The sequence below is a fragment of the Nanorana parkeri genome, unplaced genomic scaffold (genome assembly GCF_000935625.1).
Source record: "Nanorana parkeri isolate BGI_ZX_2015 unplaced genomic scaffold, ASM93562v1 scaffold503, whole genome shotgun sequence".
Lineage (NCBI taxonomy): Eukaryota > Metazoa > Chordata > Amphibia > Anura > Dicroglossidae > Nanorana > Nanorana parkeri.
The window spans coordinates 142,153-165,447 of NW_017306771.1; the positions used below are offsets into that span (position 1 = coordinate 142,153).

At 43.6% G+C, this 23,295-nt stretch overlaps 1 protein-coding gene across 1 annotated transcript in view; it reads left to right on the top strand.

Moving 5' to 3' along the window:
• Window positions 1-3,244: 3,244 nt before the first annotated feature.
• Window positions 3,245-23,295, top strand: part of PDK3 (pyruvate dehydrogenase kinase 3) — a 64,454-nt gene continuing 44,403 nt past the window's right edge. The window contains exon 1 of the mRNA XM_018561138.1: window positions 3,245-3,732. Coding sequence (XP_018416640.1) covers window positions 3,627-3,732 — 106 coding nt within the window. The 5' untranslated portion in view covers window positions 3,245-3,626. The remainder of the gene's footprint in view (window positions 3,733-23,295) is intronic.

Below are 23,295 nucleotides of genomic sequence, written 5' to 3' on the forward strand. Positions count from 1 at the left end.
GGTTGGGGGGGGGCCCTTTATCGTTTTCTTGCACCGGGGCCCTGAGGGTTCTAGTTACGCCTCTGCTCCACAGCCTGCCCTTTTCATTCATTGACTTCCAGTTATGTCAATTATGACACTATCAAGGAAATGTGTTCCCCGTTTTCAATGTGTTAGGAGAGCAGGGCTGGGCATGGGGGAGTGGCCAAAAGCAGAATGCGGCATTTAGGAAAGCAGTGTATGGCCACAGTGTCTTGTCGTCCCGATGAATAAACTGAGGGATGCACACTGACCATGCCAGCACAGATCAGCTTTTGTGTTTGGCGTGGTCCAAATACTACAGGGAGCAGGATCACCAGGTATTTCAAAGCAAATAAAGAACTAGAAAACAAACAGGATAGTTCTACAAGACATCACATGAAAACACAGACACATATACGTGAGATGATTTTTTGGGGGTAACAAACCTTACAAATTTTATTAGCATGTTAATGGTTAGAGGGGAGCAGGAAAAGCAAAATATAAGCAGATTAAACTTCAGCATTAAACTCCCCCTTAGCAGAGGCTCGGGGGCCTCTGTTTGCCTAGGCACTGTCAGTGTCCAGTGTAATTGCTGCAAGGAGAGGGTCAGAAGTAGGGTTACCTATGCATGTTACTGGGCTTCTATAATGGAAAGCACAGCCCTCTAGAATCTGCAGTCACGGAAGGAAAGCCTCATTCACACTATCTATGAATGTGCGATTTGGGATTCCTGCGGAAGGAATCCCGAATTTCAAGTTTAGATGCAGCCGCTGTCACCTGTTCAAGTTAATTACCGGGTGACAGCGACCGCATCTATAAGCAGCACTTTGCATGTAATCGTATTAGATGAGGTTTGGAATAGATCACTATCCCTATCATGCATCCAGGGATAGTGATCTATTCCAACCCTCATGTAATCATATTGCATATGATTATATGTGGAGTGCTGCTTATAGATGCGGCCACTGTCATCCGTTTATTAAAGGAGAACTATGAGTTGAGTGCTTTTCACTCACCTCATAGTTCTAGCTGACCTGTGACAATAAGACTGTCACAGGTCGGCTCAGTAGATTGGGAGGTGAGCGAACACATACCGGGTTCGCTCACCTCCAGATCCTGTCACGGCTCTCTGCTGTGACAGGGGGAGGGGCTGGATTCCTCTCTCCCCGCTCCGATCTGCCAGCGCTGACTGGCAGATCGTACGGGGGAGGGGGCGGGTACAGCTGGCTCTGCCTCTAGATAGGCAGAGCCAGCTATCACTCACGCAGCTGGGCAGATCCCGACGTCCAGGTCGTGATCCGCTCCGGCTGCGGCATCTCAGTATACCGCAAGCAGCTATACTGAGCCTAGGGTGACGGGAGGACGCTAGTTTGTGTCCTCCCGTTACCCTAAGGAGAACTATGGGGAAAAGACTTAACCCCATAGTTCTCCTTTAACCTGAACAGGTGACAGCAGCTGTATCTAAATGGGAGATTTGGGATTCCTGCCACCAGTAATCTGTAGGTTCTTGCTGCAGGAATCCCAAATTGCACTTTCATAGCTAGTGTGAATGAAGCTCTCCTTCCATGACTGCAGATTCACACATAGTATGAATGAAGCCTTAGTCTAGTACAAAGATCACTAAATGGCAGACCATGGTCCAAACACGGGCCGAGTGATGGCTCTCTCCGGACCAAGATTGCGCACTGGCACTGGGTTATGTCTAACAGATGAAGTGCTGGCCTCAGAGACTTTGTAATGCCCCCAGCATTACAAGGGGATAGAAAAGTTATGTTTTCCTTTCTGATCTGCAGCCTGCTCCATCTCCTGCCTTCTGCAAGCTGAAGAAGTGTCCGGGGACACTCTGATGGGGACACCTAATGTAAGGGGGCACTCTGATGGGGACATCTAATGTAAGGGAGCACTCTCATGGGGACACCTAATGTAAGGGAGCACTCCGATAAGGACATCTAATGTAAGGTGACACGCTGATAGGGACATCTAATGTAAGGTGACACGCTGATAGGGACATCTAATGTAAGGTGGCACTCTAATGGGGACATCTAATGTAAGGTGACACGCTGATAGGGACATCTAATGTAAGGTGGCACTCTAATGGGGATATCTAATGTAAGGGGGCACTCTGATAGGGGCACCTGATGTACGGGGGCACTCTGATAGGGACACCCGATGTATGGGGGCAATCTGATGTAAAGGGGCACTCTGATAGGGACATCTGATATAAGGGGGCACTCTGATACGGACATCTGATATAAGGGGGCACTCTGATACGGACATCTAATGTAAGGGTCACTCTGATGGGGTCATCTGATGTAAGGGGTCACTCTGATAGGGACATCTAATGTAAGGGGGCACTCTGATAGGGACATCTAATGTAAGGGAGCACTCCGATGGGGACACCTAATATAATGCGGCACTCTGATGGGGACATCTAATGTAAGGGAGCACTCCTATAGGGACATCTAATGTAAGGTGACATGCTGGTAGGGGCATCTAATGTAAGGTGACACTCTAATGGTGGCATCTAATGTAAGGTGACACGCTGATAGGGACATCTAATGTAAGGTGGCACTCTGATGGGGACACCTTATGTAAGGGGGCACTCTGATAGGGACATCTAATGTATGGGGGCACTCTGATAGGGACATCTAATGTAAGGGGGCACTCTGATGGGGACATCTAATGTAAGGTGACACGCTGATAGGGACATCTAATGTAAGGTGACACGCTGATAGGGACATCTAATGTAAGGTGACACGCTGATAGGGACATCTAATGTAAGGGGGCACTCTGATATAGAGTATATACTGTCAAACATGACATTTGGACCTCAGCTGGAAAATAATTTTACTTACTGGACCTCCTTGAATGTTAATGTAATATCCCAGGTCTAGTATACATACATCTAACATACCAAAATGACCCCAGGTGTTATGCGAATGCCACTCTTCCAAGCTGAGGCTGGCAGTAGCAGTAACAATCGTGCTGCACTATGTACCACAAAACCCCTTGCTGTAGCCACCCACAAACTCTGCTGGAATAACCTCTGATACATTCAGACAGACCTGTCCTTATTCTGACGTCACCGCCCAGCCGCTCACCTAATTCATTATTTACCTACTTGGTTTACCTGCACAACCTTCCTGTTCAGGAGATGCACCAACCACATTACTGAAGGGGCGGGCTCGTTGTTTCTAGGGCGCCCTGCCTGTCACGCCCACAGGCTCTTGCTCGCGAACGCGCCTGGTCTGTGGTGTAGGAATGTAGAGTGTGGACGTGCTGTGCGCGGGAACGCGCAGGTCAGGGAGAGGGGGGCGTGTCCAGGCCTCTTCTGCCAGCGCTGAGTAGGAGGTCTGTTCGGAGCATTGGCTGTTTCCTTCCTTTTATCTGCAATCAGCATTGTTTACTTTCAGCACTGGACACCGGTGATCTGTGCAGTGCCAGCATCCTCTGTGTCAGACTGGCCAGCACCTGCAGCATCCTCTTCATTCTTCATCTCCATGTATATGCTTATTGATCTGCACATATGTAGGTGCATGGACATATCCTAGTCTATGATCTGAGTATGTAGATGGTGTTCTTTTAGATATCCCATGTCACTGGTCACCTACCTGTAGTGGAACATCATGAGGTTGTGCAGGTACCTGCTGAAAAACACCATCCCCAATCAGATCGAGTACTACTCCAAGTTCTCCCCCTCTCCTCTCTCCATCAAGCAGTTCCTGGATTTTGGTGAGTTGAGTATTACATCTGCTTATGTCATTCTGCATAGTGTTATTACAGTATGGTTGTGCAATGTTACGTCATGTATCAAGCTTGAGCCTTTTATTTTACTAATGCTGGGTAGAAAAACAGAATTAGACAACTTGTACCTTGTTGATTGTAGGAAAGATTTATCGCAGTTCAAGCCTGCATCAGGGACATCAGATTTAAAACCCATACCTGATCCCCTCTCCCTATGGGCTGCTTGAACGGTTTCTGGCGGTCGAAGGAACACTGACGTCATCACAGCTAATGCAGCTTCCATAGGCAGTGCGCTGAGCTACTCTGCTTTATTTTTTGCTCCGCCTTTTTACAAATGGGTTGTTTACAATGGCAACAGATAACCTTGGAATATCAAAGTTGAAAGAAAAGTTGGAAAATTCTTCTGATTGTTGCCATAGTGAGTATAGCAATAAATTAACACTAGCTTCAGATTTAAAGAAGAACTCCGGGCAAAGGAAAAACATGCTCTTACAGTGGGGCTACCACCATACCGCAAGGGTTAAGTGCTCATTTTGTTTAGGATACTGAAATAAAGCTGTTTTACTTACCTGGTCCCCACGGTGGTCAGCGCTCACCTCTACCCCCCTCCGCTCCTGATGTTGGAATGTCCCTTGCTGTCCTCACGTCTAATGCAGCTCATTGGAACTGCTTAGATGTGATTATGTCAGTGGTCCTTAGACTGCGAGAGCAAACGGGAGATGAGGCTGTGAGGATCGGTCTAACAGCTAGGAAGGAGACGGCGGGACCGAGGATCAGGTAAGTAAAACAGGTTTTTTTTTTAGCCCCCTAGACAAAATGAGCACTTAACCTCTGCAGTGCCGGGGTAGACCCTCTGCAAGGGTAAGACTTTTGTTTGCCCCGAGACCTTCTTTAAAGGAAGACCTCTACTTTCAAATGGTTTTGAAAATAATTAAAATAAACGTAAATGTAAATAATAATAGAAAACAAGTTTGCCTCATATTGACCAATGAGATCCAAAATCGTAGAAATGGAACATCTAGCTCAGGGGTAGCCAAACTCTGGCCCTCTAGCTGTGGTGAAACTACAAATCCCATGATGCATCTCTCTCCGGGAGTCATGTCTGTGGCTGGGAGAATCTTGCAATGCCTCATGGGATTTGTAGTTCCACCACAGCTGGAGGGCCAGAGTTTGGCTACCCCTGATCTAGCTGATTGATCCGGGGAAATACAGTGATTAGACCCGGGGTCGACAACTCCGGCCCTCCAGCTGTTGTGGAACTACAAGTCTCATGAGGCATTGAAAGACTGTTACAGGCATGACTCCCAAAGGCAGAGGCATGTTGGGATATGTAGTTAAAGCACAGCTGGAGGGCAGGACTTGCCTATCCCTGGATTAGACCCTCTGGCTGATGACAGTTGAATGAGGTGAGGTTGGGGGGGCAGAGCTTAGTGTTGACTTGGACAGAAGTCAAGGTCTTGTGTACAGTCTGGAGCTGGAATTTGAGGGGCTTCTCAGGGGCACAAGAATTCATTGGAGGCTAAAACAGGTACTAACAGGCACCACAAGTTGTCTGCACATCAGCAGTGTTAATTTAGAAACATATTTACGTAATGACAGGTTAACTTGGAAGGAATTTTCCACCAATGCCTGTGAGGAGGAAAGTATCTTCCAACTACACTACGCTGCTTGCACTCCTACCAGTCAGCTGTTCTAAATGCCACAGCGAGCAGCGCTGAGGCTCATCCTGGTATATGTTTGGTGCCCTTGGTATTCAGACTCATAAGATAATGTTTTGTTTGCAGTCTGGGTAAATTAAAAAGTCTACAACAAAGAAACGAATAGGGATAGCTGAAATATGACCAAGATCTTCTCATTAGATTCCTTTCTTCATTGCTGAGGTTTACTTGACTGGTTACTTACTATGACTGCCCTGCGTTTGGTTCCCTTTTTGTAAATCAGCAACATTGTGTAGCTGTTGGGAAATAATGTACAGCATAGTGAGTGAGTCTAGCCTTGAAGAGGACTTGTCCTAGGCAAAGGCATTTGAATATCTGCTCCCCTCTTTAACTATAAAGAGGGTTTTAAATCCAGTACAAGTTGACCAACACAAATGGGTAACAGGGTTAGGGACAATTATTTTACAGGGGTGGGCAAATTGATCTAGAATTCAGGATCCAGTTTGCCCGGTATAGTAGCCAACAGGTTTTCTTTAGGAGCCAATTCCACTGGCAACAAATAGGAAAAAAAGGCAAAATTAAACACCGGCTGTAAATTTTAGGGATCATTGGCTACCTGGCTCCTGGGATGTTGTCCAGCACTGAATTATAACATTACTAAGGGTGCTTACAATTCTCAAATTTTATTTACAAGGTTTAAAAAGTCTGTTCTTACACCCTGGCATTTTTGGTGGCCTTGGTATGCTTGTACATGTGCGGAAATATATAATTAATGGTTGTGCAATAAAAAGGAACTTGTATAGTATAGTATACTATAATTAAATGCGTTAAATCATCCAGTTATGAGAATACTGGATGATTTAACGCATTTAACTGATCAATTGGGACCAATCAGGAAGCCAGGAGGAGGGTCATGGTGTGCCGCCCGGCCAATCAGGAAGCCAGGCTGCCTTGCAGTGTCGCGAGGCAGCGTGAAGCCGGTGTGCTTTCGATAGAACACCGGCTTCCCAGGCAATCAGGAAGCTTCCTGATTAGCTGGGCAGACGCTACCTCGGGACGCTGGTATCGGTATTCGGCATCGGTGAGTACCGGGAAATAAATATCGCTACTCGATGGCGAAAAATCAGTATCAGTGCATCCCTTAGTTTTAACCCTTCTCTACTATATTCAAAACTAAATTAAAACATTTTGGCTTTCATAGAAAGTGCATTTATTCTTTCTTCCCCCCCTTTGCTAACATCTCAGAGCTCTCTGTAGATTATACTTAACTGAGATTCGGCACTTGTGGCCTCTGGGAAACGTTTATATCCCATGCCAAACTCCTCTCACCAGCCTGGGAGAGGTAGACAAGCCCCATAGTAATCCATAGGGCTCTATTGTGCAGGCACTATAGGCGGTGACGGGAGATCAGCGAGGGATGTAAACAATCCCCAGAGGACTCATAGGGACATCTGATGTAAGGGGGCATTCTGATAGAAACATCTAATGTAAGGTGACACACTGATAGGAACATCTAATGTAAGGTGACACACTGATAGGGACATCTAATGTAAGGGGGCACTCTGATAGGAACATCTAATGTAAAGTGACATGCTGATAGGGACATCTAATGTAAGCTGGCACTCTGATGGGGACAGCTAATGTAAGATCAGTTAGGGTCTGGAACTCACTGCCACAGACAGTGATTTCAGCAAAGAATGTGGAATTGTTCAAGAAACTTTTGGACGATTTCTTAAGGGACCGTAATATACAGGGGTACAGGTACTCCTAGAATGAGATCCTAATAGGTTGGACTTGATGGACTAATGTCTTTATTCAACCTCAAATACTATGTAACTATGTAAGGGGGCACTCTTATAGGGACATCTAATGTATGGGGGCACTCTAATAGGGACATAGGGGACTCTAATAGGGCACCAGATCTCAGTAAGTATAAATTTGTGGAGGAGGAGGGCAGTCTCTGTAATGTCAGGGAAGGGGGACAGAAAAAATAAATGCTTTTAACTTTTAATAAAAGCACTTTTATTCTTTACGGTAAACACTGCAGTGTGCTCACGGAATATACACTGAAGGACAATTTGCCATTGTCACATGCACAGGCAATGCTAAACAGGAGCTGTGAGACGGTTTGAGATCAATCTTAGACAGAGTTATAACAATTAGGCAGCTTCATTCCTAAATGTTTCCCTCAGCTGCCCTCAAGTAGCACTGTGACAGAATAAAACCTGCCCCTGACCACTCACACCAGAGAGTTGCACTTTATGCATGTTACCGTGCCTTTAGAGCATGCTATTGCACTGCACATCTAGCCTGCAGTACCATTTGCTATGTGCATTGCATTGCCATTCATTTGATTGGCACCCTAATGCACCTCCTGGCAGCCAAGCGTTGCAGCTTAGCTCAACACACGCTGCTGCAATACCGTGCTTTTCATGCTCTTCTTTTTTTCCACCACACGGCAGCACAACGCATGGTATTGTGCGTTGCAGCGCAGGAAGTACATTGGGATACCTTTCAAATGAATGGCAATGCAACACACTGAGTGCATGGTACTACACACTAGGTGCGCTGTCTATAGTGTGTGTTAAAGGCACGGTAACGCACTCTGGTGTGAATGGGCCCTTAATTGTGTATCGCAGTGGTAAATCTGTTTTATTCACATTGGTAAATCTATGGCAGACCTGTGGAATTCTGTCTCAGTTGGCTGTCCAGGTTTACAGACGCAGGGGCCACAAATACACATAAAATGTGTCACATAGGATCTGCTAACTGACCGTAGGCCTGATTTGCGTCTGCATTTGTCGCTAATTTACCTGATAAATGACCTTCACTGTATACTTCCTGTAAACTCATGTCAGGCTGAAAAGGTGGTTGGTTTTCAGGTTTGATTGTTACCTGTTAAGAAGTCTTTGTTGTCAAAACATTTGTGGAAAGTGGTTGAAGTTAGCCTGAACAAGGACTGATTCTTGAAGCACAAAACAAAAATGTTATGCAATGGAATGGCTCATTTTCACTTGGGAACAGATCTTGTTTTGTGGAGGATCAACATGTTGGTGTTTCAGCACCTCGGAGATGAAGATGAATGTATTAATAAAAAGGAATTCTAGAGTTGTTTAGAAAGAGACGCATAATTAGCACTGTTTCTGATAGAAATAGCACTAATTTGGCTGTAATGAAGGTATTATTCAAAAATCATATTTACTTTTTAGCACAACTTAATTTGCTCTTGTAGTTGTCACTGATGCTTTTTCATGGGCCTCAGTGACAGACCATTGTAAGTTTAAAAGTATACACTTCAAATTACTTATTAAAATATGTATACCAGCCATTTTCAACCTGGGCTGCCTCATATTTGTCATACAGTGTCATGCCTTTAATGTGAAGAGGGCTTCTGTGAAAGAGGGGGACTCTGATGTGAAAGAGGGGGGACTCTGATGGTGAAGAGTGGCTTCTAGTGTGAGAGGGGGTGACTCTGATGTGAAAGAAGGGGGCTCCTGATTTGAAGAAGGCTCCTGACGTAAAGGGGCAATCTGATGTGAAGGGGGTGGGGGGGATCTGATGTGAAAGAGGGCTTATCATGTGAAGAGGGGCTCTTAGTATGTGAGGTGGTGACTCTGATGTGAAAGGGGGCTCCTGATTAAAAGGGGTACTCTGATGTGCAAGGGAGGGGGCTCTGATGTAAGGTGGCATCATAATGTTAAGGGGGAACTCTGATGTGAAGGTGGGAACCCCACATTGTCTTTTGTGTTTTTGCGTTGGGTCCGCCGTTAAAATCCAAAACAGACCTCTATAGGATGAACTCGATGGCATTTTTTTCAACCTAACTATGTAACTATGTAACCCCTATCTTGATAAGGCTCATATATGGATTTTGGAGAGGCCATTTTTTTTTACATTTACAGTTTTTACATGCCTTGACATTTTGCACACATTTAAAGGGTGTCATGGCTGAAAAAAGTATGAGAAATGCTGCTGTACACTATGGTTAAATGGGACTAAAGGCCAAATAAAGACCTCATACAGCAATTAAAAGCCTGTCAGATTTTTTTATGATTGTATGTGTTCACACTAGGAAAATTTGCCTTCCCTATTTGTCTCAGTGATCATTTTAAAGAAGAAAGAAAGTGTTGGAAATTCCAAAATGTTACTAGACGCATCAGGACACAGACGAAAAAAATCTTGATTTAATTTATTGTTAGTAATTGTTAAAAAGCCAACATGTTTAGGGGTTCTAAGGGGACCCCTTCTTCAGTGCTTAAAGATGTTGAACAAGAGAGATGCATATAACAGAAAATACCGTATTTGCCGGCGTATAAGATGACTTTTTATACTTAAAAACATCCCCCGAAAATCGGGGGTCGTCTTATACGTCGGGTATACAATCTGTCAGCCCGCTGGATGTGCGGTAATACTGTATGTACGGTAGCTTCGGCTTCATACACTATACCGCGCTGAGCCAATCACGGCGAGCGATGTATTCTATTAATGAATACAAAGCCTGCTCGGAGAGGTTGTGCTATTTCTTTTTTCCTTTTTTGTTCTGACGCTCGCAAGGGACGGAGGACACAGGGGGGATCGTGGACAAGGTAAGAGACGCTACGCTGTAATCCCAAGTGTGGCTCGGGCTTACCACTTATGGTACTGAAAATTAGCCCAGAGCCACACTCGGGAATACCGCCAAGGAGGTTAGTGGGTGTATTTAAACATTATTTTGGGCTATACTCGTCTTATACGAGGAGTATAGCCCAAAACCTATGTTTTAACAAAAAAATTAGGGAGTCGTCTTATACGCCCAATCGCCTTATACGCCGGCAAATATGGTAGGTATCTAGAGGATTAGGGGAGTCTCAAAAGAGAGAAATGGCATCAGGAACTAGATGAACAGCTCAGAGCCTCCAGTATGTAATTAGGCAATAACAGTGTCACAGCTCAATCCCCACACTGTGTTTCAGCAGACATGATATCGCTCCTGCATGCAAAATTATTACATCAAATGTGAAACGTAGCATGGCCATTGAGCTGTGATACTTAATATCCATTCCCGTCCACATCTCTCGGATTCAACATCTTAAAGCCCTGATTAAGGGGATCCCGCAGAACCCCCAAACCCCATTCTGGATATGTTGATCCAAGAGCCTCTTGAAAACATTTACATCATTATATCATCTATACACCACCCAGTGGAACAATTCAAGCTGATCCTCAGCTGATTCCAACTTTCAAAGCTTCACTTGCAGTGGGGCTATTCCTTCACTGCAAGTGACCCTTCACTGCAACTAACCCTAGTTTTTGTCTAGGGTACCTTGAAATGCAGTTTTATTTATTTTGTTTCTCACTAGCACAGGATTCCTTTTCTCTGTGTGACAGGTCACCTGAAGCTTCTTTTCTTTGGGGCTTCCTACATTGATCATCACATAAAATGCAGGACCAGCAGTCCTGCGTATTAAGTGAGGATGCCAATCAGGAGTGTCAAACGGAAGAGGTGAGCGCTGGCCACTGGGGGAGCAAGGGGGAGGTACAAAAAACTGCTTTTTAGCAGCATACTAGACAAAAATGTAAAGTACAACTAAAGGCTCCTGTATGACAGTCCAAACAAGTGCCAATTCCGGTTACCATGCGATGCAAAAGCCTCATAATTTAAACAAAGAACTTCCTTCACCTTTCCTGACTGAGCCAAATCCTCCCTCCTTTGTGTCTCACATGGTCCCCTTCCAGACATTGCAACTCACAGTGGGAGGGTTTAAGTAACAGAGGCAGTGCTGTCAATCAAGTGAGCATTGGGCAAGGCTAGGTGTGGCCAAGTGTCAACTGACAAGTTATGGGCTTGCAAATTAGTAGAGACAATGCGTATAGGCAGGCCCCCTGCAATATTTATGCATCCCATTGTAGTACAAGCAGATAGAACCTACATGACAGTGGCAACTCTGCTCTGAATTCAGAAGCAGTGCATCAGTGTTTCCACACCATCACAGGAAGCTGCATGAGGTGGACTTCGTCGGCAGATCAACAGGTACTTGTGGGACTTTGCAGGGGGACTAAGATAAAACTGTACATGCAGATGTACTTTTAATTCTGTGCTGCAGGGCATATTTTATTGTATTGCGAGGCCATTCCACTTAAACGCTTACAGTGTGGGGGTGGGGGCACACTGCAAGGGTAGTTTTACATTTTACCCCAGAGTTTAGCTTTAATCACACCAAGGAATCAACATTTCTGTCTTCCACAGCAAAAAAAAACTAAATAAAAATCTGACAGGAGTTTTATTAACTACATTTTCTTAAATAAAATAAAACGTTTTGGTTAAAAAAAAAAAAAGTTATAAGTTAAAATAAAAAGTTTTGGGTAGGGTTAAATTAATGGATTATTGTCTATCAAAACTATTTAAGAGTATTGGGTTATGTAGCCCTTTAATACAGTTCAACCAAAATACAAAGGCAGTTTTTATGTCAAGAGATTTAAAGTGGAACTGTGAGACCGGCAGGTATAGAGGACGTATAATAGAGTCCCTACATGTCATTCTGCATTACTTCCGGGACCTTCCACCTGTTCATCAGTGATGTCAAAAGTCCTGTCACAGGATCTGTATATATTGCTGTTCACTTTAAAATGTAAGCGCACTTTTTCAGCCCCTTTATTATGTCAAATCAAGCTTGATTACTCATAAAACCTTTAACCATCTTCTTTTGTCCGCTGAGAACTGCATCACATCTACCTGCTTAAATTCTCTTCTGTCAAATTCTCCAATTCCCAATTGGCATGACAGGCTTCTTGGCATGTTTCTAAAGTGAACCTTTACCCCCTTTGACTAAAAATCACATCAGCATGCAGCTCTGCCTGCCGATATAAAAACATCTTACCTTCATTAGTTAAACATATTTTTATTTTACTTACAATTTCTTTTTCTCCACTTCCTGATCCACTTTGGCACAAATTATGTAATCTGTGCCCAAGTATGGTATCCTGGGAAGGTTACATCAGCAGAGCATTGCTGGGAAATCTGATCTGTAATCTTCCAAGGTCTCAGGGAAAGGCATTTTCCTCCCATGAAGTAGGGCTGTCATATTAGGGCACTGTGACATTGGTTTAAAAAAAAAGGATCATAAAACAAAAGGAATGCTTGGGTGCCAAGATAACTTACTGGACGTCTCTTTTTGGCAGTCTGAAGCTGTTATCACTGATCAGCAATACTCTAGGTCTCATATAAACCGAATATAATACATAATGCTCTTTCGTGGTAGAGGACACACCAGGTGCAGTATATGTAATAAAGATGAGGGTTATATTCTCGATAAAGGCTATCATGTGCATATTTTGACAATTGCAGTCAACCCAGAAATGGATCCATGTAATGTAAGAGAGAATTTTATTTTGTATTTATGCTTAAACTAGTTGATCTGAATGCACAGTTGGCACTGAAGCATAGTTTCTTTGTCAATTGGGTTAAATAAAAGAGTCCTGCACAAAAGAATGACCTGCACTTCTCAAGGCCAACAACATGAAACCTGATATTTTAGTTTGTGTGGCTTCTAAAAGGCTGGATCATGTGTTGGTTTATTGTACTTCTCAGTATTTCCCTTGGCAAAACTTACACCACCATAATTCCCATTGCAAATCCAAATACCATGGTCATGTTTAACCAATGGGTTCTCCATAATGTAAATAAAATAGCCAGGGAGTCCAGCTTCAAGAAAGAGACATCTTTGTTGTGGCCTGGGGTGGGGAAGAGGGCAGGGCTTAGACACAGTCTACTCAGGAGGTATAGTTTGAGTCTCTGAGAGACCTATAAAGGGGGCAGGTTATTTAAAGGTACACTTTAAAAAATAAATGCACACATCTTCATAAAAGAAAAAAATTGTATTCGTAATTTTTTTGCATTAGAGCCAGTAAAACATTGCGCGCATTGCAACCACGATCAGCTCTTGTTCCTGCAGACTCTCCCTTCCGTTCCTTTCAGTACCAAGGTATTAACGTTCAGTTATATGGACAAGAGGAAGACTATGGTAGAGCTGCAACAACTATTCGATTTAGTCGATTAAAATCGACGATGGAAAACGTCAACGTTTTCATGTATTATTGCTGGGATTTCTAGTCCTCTATAGCTGGTGGTATTCTGCAGTGCGCTGTATAATGATTATACGGCGCAATGCAGAATACCAGCAGCTACAGAGGACTACAAATCCCTGCAATAGTACATTATAGTATAATGGAGTATTGCTGCGATTTGTTGTATTCCTCTAAAGCTGCTGGTATTCTGCATTGCGCCGTATAATCATTATACAGCGCACTGCAGAATACCACCAGCTATAGAGGACTAGAAATCCCAGCAATAATACATTATATACAGCGCAATGCAGAATACCAGCAGCTACAGAGGACTACAAATCCCTGCAATAGTACATTATAGTATAATGGAGTATTGCTGCGATTTGTTGTATTCCTCTAAAGCTGCTGGTATTCTGCATTGCGCCGTATAATCATTATACAGCGCACTGCAGAATACCACCAGCTATAGAGGACTATAAATCCCAGCAATAATAAATTATACAGCGCAATGCAGAAAAACGCCAGCTGCAGAGGACTACAAATCCCTGCAATAGTACATTATAGTATAATGTAGTATTGCTGCGATTTGTTGTATTCCTCTAAAGCTGCTGGTATTCTGCATTGCGCCGCTGTAAAATGTACTACATTGCACACCACACTTTTTTTTCCTTCCACCGCTCCAAGCTTGCTCCCGTGATGGACTACAATCTCAATACAAACTAGTAGTCCATCACCAGAGCCTTTAAAAAAAAAATCCAATTAACCGATTAATCGAACTTAATAATCGGCTAACTAATCGATTTTGAAAATAATCGTTAGCTGCAGCCCTACAAATTCCATTCAAATCTACAACTCCCTCTATGTTGGTGGCTGATGTGACTTGTAGCTCCTGTCAATGGATCTGTGAGTGGATGACGTTGCTGTGTGGAAGGAGCCACACGGCCACAACAAAATGTTTCCCCTGTGGGGAGAAGAATCCCACGGATGAGTTAAGTGGTTGTGGGGGGAGGGAGTTGGTTGAGATTGCAATGGGACCATGTTTCATGTTACACCCATATTCATATGGTGTAAAAGGTAAACTTAGACTGTAACCCAGTCTTTGCTACCCAGAATGGAAGAATTACCATTAATCGGAGTGCATATAAAATAATAAAGCATAAACTGTTTTTTTTTTTATTATCATTAATTTTTTTTGAAGATGGAGAGGATGTATGTGCACTTTCTGTTTTCAGAAAGCGGGTCTATATGGCAAAAGTAAGTGTTTAGTAAATTGAATAAATACTTGTAAGCCCAGAACTGTCACCCTTAGGCTGGGCACACACCTTACAACCATCGCAAGACTTTTGTCTTGCGATGGTTGTAAGGTACTTAAAAAAACGTACGATCTGCCTATCTTGCATAGGCAGATCGTACTTGCGATGATCGCAAGCCACGCCACCTGAGGGGCGGGCTTCCGATGACCGCAATGCCGAGCAGTGTGCGCTTGTACGATGCTCGGCGGGGTTTCGAACATGTCCGTAAGTTAATAGTCGTGCGACCTTACAGTAGTAAAGGCATCATGGCACACTCACAAACCAGCATGTAAAACAACTTGTCTCACCACTAAGGACAATGACAGAGGTTTGGATACACGTCTTCTGCAAAGGATGTGTAAGCCGCACTGCCGCGCCAAGGCACCTCTTATAGTGCGGTCCTAACTCTAAACTATGAGAGTCTCCATCTTGGAGCACATGGGGGCAGAAGATATCAAATTGGGTGCAGGCCTGTCAGGAGGACGCCCCACCTCCTTAAAGGTACAGAGACACACAAGGGATCCCGCACATCCCATTGGCAGCTGAGAAACCCCATGCGTCGCTGCACCAAATCGGTAAAGCAAAACAAACGACAAACGCACTCAACAATTTGTTACCAGTTATACAGTAAGGTGCACACGAAATGGGCTTTGAACAGTGGTACAGTAGAAAGGCATCATGGCACACTCACAAAAAAGCCCATTTCGTGTGCACCTTACTGTATAACTGGTAACAAATTGTTGAGTGCGTTTGTCGTTTGTTTTGCCTTACAGTAGTAGAGGTCGCACGGCTTCCACATACCTTACGATAATCGTACGATCGCGGGATTTCCCGCGATTATCGTACGATTATCGTAAGGTGTGTGGGGACCTTTACATTGCTAACCTATGGCACTTATTTACCTCTTGGCACAGTGCTGTACTTCGTAAAGCAGTTTTTGGTTAGTTTTGATTGGTTCAGTATAAATGAGCCTGTGCCAAAATAAAAAAGAAATGAAAATACTTATTTTTCTACCCATAATAAGAATTAGTAATAATTTATTTTATTTCAAACTTTGCCCACTGACTTTCCAGCTTTCTGATTAACTACATTGCCCTTGATTTCCTTTTCTTACAGAACAAACTGTTCTTGCTGGTGATTTTTAACCTTTGAGCTGTTCCAACAGGAACTGGTGCCCAAGTGATTTGCAGCATAAATCAACCTTGTGTAAATCTGTACACACGGCCTTTTACACATGACCGAATTCATGAAAATAATTAACATAACTTCATCTGTTGTTCTGTTCTGTTTATTTCATCACAAGAGTTTGGAACCTGGTGTTTTTTCACCTTCCAGGAAAAGAAATGACCTCTAACGGTATACTGATGTAAACTATTTTAGGGTTGGGTCAGACATGTCTTTGGTTGGGTTCCAAATAATGATACACGTAAGCAGTGGATAAAATAACATATACCAGTCATCTAGAGCAGTGGTCCCCAACCCCCGGGCCGCGGACCGGTACCGACCTATTTTTAAATCGGTCATTCTCTGACTAGAGGTCACATACCAGTTTGAGAACAGTGAAGTCAAATTTGTATGTGCAGAGTGGTGACTCTGATTTCTGTGTTTCCTAAAGTAGCAGTTTGAACAAAAGTATGTTACACCTTGTTAGTGTACGCTGTGGACCAGTTGACTTGTAATGCAGGCTACTGCTAAAAATGGGCTGATGATGCACCAAAATAGAATAGCAAGCTATAGATATATGCCCCATGATTAAAAAATAAAGAAAGAAATTAGAGAAATACCTAACTACTTACCTGTTCCTCGCTCCCGGCTGAAGCACTCCCGGCCCCCGAACGGCTGTGAAGACGGAGTGTGCGGGTGCATGCGCAATAGAGGGGAGGGGAGAGAACAGACACTGAAGCTCAATGGACACAGCCGGAAGCGCGCATGTCAGACAGACACCGCGGGACACGAGGAGTCTGCGGTGGATCAGAGACCGGCACCAGCGCTGGAGGGACTGTCGCAAACGAGTAGAAGGAAGAAGATGATCGCAGCAAGAGGCATCAAATAAGGTAAGTGCTAAAAGCAGAAAGGGGGGAGGATTTACCTTTAATGTCACTTTAATAGTGTTTACAGCAAATTAACAGCCGGATCGTGTACTGCACCTAGGGCCACAATAGATATAAATTATCCGAAAACTGGCCTGCAGGGATCATGCATTAATAGCACCCAAAGGTAAAGCCTGGAGCATTGGGAAGTGCATCGCAGTTACCAGCCTGCTACTATTACTTTGCAATGCAGTTTTACCACACATGCATGTTGTATGTATGATATTTAAAGTTCATTTTAAATCTTGTTTAAATAAACCCTATCAAACAAAAAAAGTTAAAAGCTGTAGTAAGTAGTTAAAAGGAGGTAACAAGAGGTACCTGCCTGACCATACCTTTGCTTATCTTTCTTGAGAGCAACCAGTTCAGTCAGCATCACTTGGAGCTCCTGAGCACAGGGATCGCAGCATGGAAAGATATGTTTTTTACTCTAAGTCTGGCAGACTACTACAATTCAAGTAGTGGGCAGGCTCAATACATCTCAGTAAGGGCTGTATGATGACGTGGCACAGCATCAACTACAGAGCAAGAAGGCACCACTGGATATTGAACACTCTGGATTCAGAAAAGAGAAACCAATGTGCCAACTCCTCTCTAAATACAACAGCCATATACCTGTGAATACCTTATCTTGCTTAAAAAGCCATCCAGCACACCCTAAGGGCATAATCCGAATAAGGCCAGTTGCAGACCGCAACTTAAAAGGCCATCAGAGTTTTGCAGAGCTCAGTAATAAAGGATTTCCATAGTATATGGTCTTGTTGAAATATATTGTAATGCTTCTGGCTACACTCTCAGGTTCACAGAGCAGGAGCACTTAGGATTTAGCAGACAGGGTCAGGGGCACTATGGCTACTTGATGCATACAGAGCTCATAAAACCTCTTCAGTGGCCATATACTCCAAGTCCTTAGAACTCAGAGTTGTGGTGCCCCCTTTTGCATTAAAGATGTTTACACCAGAGTTCCAACTTTTCTCCAAGTTATAATTCTCATACAGTGCGTGCTAGACTTCATGAGTTCCCCTGTGGACTTTATCTTTAGTCTAAATTACTTTGTGCAGGAGCACCAATTAGAAACTCAACACCAGTTATAGAGGATGATAACTTTTACTGGCCCATTAAAAAATCACATTTGAACGCTGTAACCAACAATGAATATACTCCAGAGTCTTGACCCAACTGGCAATATTTCTGGCATGGACTTCAGTCTGGCTGGGGATAGGATATTCCTTATTGCTATAATTGTGAAATGGGGTGTTGGGTGTATTTAGGAATTTGCCTTCCGGTACCTGCCTGTGTTTTATTGCCGTTAACACTTTATAATAAGAATTTAAATAAGAACTCCAGGTAAACATTTCTTTTTAAGTTTTTGATAGATTGTGGAAAGGTTAGAACCTCAATCAGTGTTTATGTTCCACCCTCACTATTTGTCATAATGACCATTGTGACTGGAATAAATATGTTGGGAAATCCAAAATGTTTACAGTTGTATCTGGAACAAAAGTAGAGGGAATGTTTTTCCAGGGGGCAGGAGAAGCATCAATGAGATACTGACAGTACTTTAAACCTGATAGCAGAAATGTCGGCCATTTTGTTGAAGACTATATTGCACATATATATATTGCACATATATATATATTTTTGTTTTGGATAAAGTGGGAAGGTTTAGAGCCCCACTTTTTTATCTCTGTCTTTCCACATGGAGTCACCATCTCTATTTGTCCTGATGACTACTGTGACTGAGACAGAAATAGATGAGAAGTCTTCCAATCGGGACACCTTTTTTGGTGACCTTCTGACCTCCCTTTCTGCCTCTGTAGTAGGAAATGAAGGATAATTTCCCTAATGGAACAGAGACCGTTTTATTCATTCCCCAAGCTATCAAAAACTGAAAAAAAAGTTGAGACTGCGTACAGCTTAATTATACACTGAGTGGCCAGATTATTATGGCCACCCCATCAGTACTTCGTTGGGCCACGAGATGACTTTGTTGGGCCGCCTCGTGACTCCACAAGATGTTGAAAGGTGATGCGAGGAATCTGACACTGCACTGTTGCTCTTCTGTTGTCTTATACCAGTCTTGCCACTCTCCGTTCTGCCCTAACATTGACTAGTCGCTGACGGCCACAATTCGCATGTTCAGACCCAGATTTTCGGCTGACAGTGCAGTCTTTAAACACTTTAACAACAGCTGCTCTTGAACATTTAACAAATTCTGCTGTTTTGCTGATACTCGCTCCATGGCTCGCGCCAACAATACTCCTACGTTCAAAGGCTGTTAAATTGCGTTGTTTACCCATATCTTCAGAAACAAATCACTTCTACTGTCGTGGTAAACAACCTGCTTCCCTATTTATAATGGTCTGGCCCTCCAGCAACTTCAGCGCAAAATTATAGTTAATTATAGCTAATTTGCCTACAAAGATCAGGTGGTCATAATAAACTGGCCACTCAGTGTAAATCAACAGTATAATGAAGAGTGTCAGCTATCTGAATGATCTTTGGCTGTCTCCTTCCCTGATCTTCCTATAGATTTGCATATGAAGTGAAGGTCAGATGTTGATAATGGACACCTCCTTATGCTGTCCTAGCCTGATGGTGAAGCAGTGACCTTTTCCAGCTAATCAACTGCCAGTAATCCTGCTGTGATCATTTTCTTGGCAAATATTGGTATAAAATTTGCAGACTTCTCAATTTAACTGTACTCACTCAGATTTTAAAAGGTTTTACTTCAGCACAAGTGACCATAATTCTTGCATAATGTCTTCCTTTAGTGATGATTTAAGCAATCCTGCTAGTGGAACAGATGAGAAAAGAAGAAATAAATGTGTCATTTAGCAGAAACAGTAAAACATGTCTTCTGCACACTAGCAGTGCCGGATTTCCTTCAGTTTGACATGTATAGGGCAGAGGTGCTAGGACTATCTTGAAGTATACGTCATTTATAGGACTGTCTTCCACAGTTGTACAGGCTCATCCTGTAATGGAAATGCTTAATGTAATTTCACTGCATACTGTGAGCTTTAGTGTGCATTAGAAGCTGCAGGAAGTCAGACAGAACCCACATCATTACCTGGCTGGCAGTTGTCCTTTTAGCTATTTCCTCCTTAGGTTTACTGTCTCTGGCACACCCCTATTATTCATTGAATTTCAGTTCATGGAGGTTCAGCCTCACTTATGGCCTTTACCTAGGACGGTCTGCATGCAAATACAGTCTGCTCAAGAACGCCCACTCCTCCAGACTGACATCCACCGAACGCCCACTCCTCCAGACTGACATCCACCGAACGCCCACTCCTCCAGACTGACATCCACTCATTCAGGGTTAGGTTCACACCATTTTCCGGACCACATCTGGTCCGGAAAAAGGTGTGAACGTGCCCGCAGTTCCAATGTATTCCAGACCAGACAAAATGAGACATGCAGTATTTTTCTGCGCTGGTGTGAACAGAGGCCAGAAATAGCATAGGGATACATTAGGATGCATTTTGGGTCCGGAAACAATCTGGTCTGGTCTGGAGATGATCTGGATGTGGTATGAATGGGCCCTAAGGCATTTTGATATTTGCACATTCCTCCCATGAGCCAGCTCACTGCTTGCATGAGGGTTGATGGCTTTTCAGAGGAGTGCTGTGGCAGGGTGCTGTGATGTTTTCAGGAAGCAATGTCCAGCAACCTGCCGACCCCTCCCACCAGCTGTGATCTGCCTGCATTACATAGAAAAGCAAAGAGGTCCAGTTATGATGTCACTGGGTCTAAAATAATATATGGAATAAAAAAGGTTTCTTTTAAAAATTGCATTAGTCATGTTGCTGAGAAGACTGAAATCAGGGAATGCAAAGTAAAGTATATGTGAACCCATTCACTTACATGTTTTTAAAAGCTTTACCATGTTATTGTAATTGCAGAAGTCATTTTTAACATGTCTCGTTAAATTATTTTTTGTAAATTAATGTACAAAATGTAATTTAGTGAGTCCATGTAGGTGTCCTGACTTACAGATTGCTCACAGCCATGTTATAATGTATAGTTGGATGACTGTTTCATTCCATGGATATTTTAGTTGAAAGTCAAAGCAGTGATTTTACAATGGGTGTGGATATCTGACATCATAAACCTTGCAGCATCTGCTGCTTACCCTTGGCATACACAGTAAATTGCTGACCTCTGAAAACACCTTTCCTGTTTACTTGAGGGTTTTTGTAAATAAAAAATGATGTGTGATAAAATGATTAGGTGTAGTGTGGTGACACTACTCTTCTTCGTAAACCTCTATGGTTTAGATCAGGCAACTGACAGTATTTTGCAGCTGACTCTCTAGTGTTCCTAATAAATACCGTAGCTTTGGCCACGTCCCTCAAATTGGTCACTCAAGGGAATCCTGCAAGGCAATGCATCCCTTTAAAAACTGACAGTTCTAAGTCTCGCTGTGTAATCTTCCACAGAGGTCATGCACTGTTGCCCTGATGACGGTGCTGATCCATCAGTTTTTAAGCGAATTATTCCATTGCACTCCTGATGGAAAAGCTGTAAAATTGGTCAGCAAGGGACCAGGCTAATTGTAGTGCAGGGTGGAAGTTTACATTTTGTACCTTTCTCACTGCTGATCGTTTTAGAGGATCACAGAGTTATTTGCGTATATGTATTTGAAATGTTGTTCTGAATGATTTTAGTCGCATTTGTTAAACTCCTCCTAAGCTTTCATTGCCCTGATTGTTGGTTTTTGACAAATGTAAACTGGCAAGTTGTAATCTAGAGGTAACTCAGCGTTGTGAAAATTCAGTGTATATCTGGCCATACATTGCTCACATTTTGAGCTGTGTGTACCCTGTCAGCATCAATCCATTCCACAAAAGTTGATTTTCCAATCGAATTTTGTTGAAGGGGCAGTTGCTGCCACTCTACGGGTGATTCCCCTGTTTGACTGAACACAGTCCCTCTGCCTCCTGGTGCTTAGATGAATTAAGGAACCTGTACGGTGCTTCTTGTTTCTTGGGAGGGCCATAGAGTTGAAGTGTATCTGAGCTGAGCACTCCACTCCAACTCATCAGACGTGTAGCTCCCTGGTTAGCAGTAGCAAACTGCTCAGGGCAAGCTCTGGATAGTTTCTGTGCCAGTATTATTATTATTATTATACAGGATTTATATAGCGCCAACCATTTGCGCAGCACTTTACAATATAGGGCAGACATTACAATCACAATACAAATCAAGACAAGATGGTAAGGAGGGCCCTGACCGTAAGGGCTTACAATCTAAAAGGGAGGGGGAAGTGATACATGAGGAGGGAGCTGTGTGGGGATGAATTGTTTGAGAACGTGATGGTTGAGCGGCTAGGTTGAGGTGGGATAGGCTTCCCTGAAGAGATGAGTCTTTAGGGAATGCCTAAAGGCAGTCAAGGTGGGCGACAGACTGACAGGTTGGGGTAAAGAGTTCCATAGGATGGGAGAGACTCTAGAGAAGTCCTGGAGGCGAGCTGGGAGGAGTTGACAAGGGAGCTGGAAAAAGGAGGTCTTGGGATGAGCGGAGCCGACGGTTAGGGTGATACTTTGAGACCAGGTTTGAGATATAGCCGGGGGCAGAGTTGTGGATGGCTTTGCAAGCGATTGTTAATATTTTGGATTACATTATGCTTGAAGTTGTTCAAGAATAAATCATTCCCTCCCCTCATAGCAGGGTGATAGTAGCAGTGGCGTCACAAGGGGGGCGCGGGGGGTGCGGCCCGCACCCGGGTGACACCATTGGAGGTGTGTCACAGCAAATTATTTACCCTCTGAAAAGTCGGGCGCTCGGTCATGGACCGAACGCCCAACAGTATCAGGAGAGAGGAGGGGACCCGGCGGCATACCTTATCCCGCCGGGTGACTGTCCGCTCCTCTCTCTGACCGCATCCATCACCAAGATGGCCGCCTGCAGGTATCAGAAGACTGCCGTGCGTGTGCGATGACGTCATGTGCGGTGCCGTCTTGGCGGGGAGACACTCGGTTACCGCTCCGGGTGTCCCCCAGCCTCGGAATGCCCCTGGATAGTAGTAATCCTGGACTCTAACCTATCCTATCATGAATGCTGCTGCCAGATTAATTCATAATAGCAACCGCTCAATGTCTGCAATCCCTCTCTGCCAACACACAAAGCCATCTAAAACTCTGTCTCGAGCTACATCCCCAACCTTGTCCCTAAATATCACCCAACCCATCTTTGCTTTTTGACTGTAAACTGAACAGGAAAAAAAACTACAAGTGTATGGTCCGCTTACCTGGCTAATTCAAAAAAATTTTTATTGGGTTTGCTGTTTCAGTAAATGTTTCAATAAATTCCTGCTATTAAGTAATGTCTGTGCTGAATTCAGACCCTCTGCCTCCTGTTGCTCAGACTAATTATGAAACTTGAAGGGTGCTTCTCTGTTTCTTGGTGGGCAGCAGCAAACTGCTCATGGCAAGCTGTGGTTGGAAAGGTTCTATGGCAGGA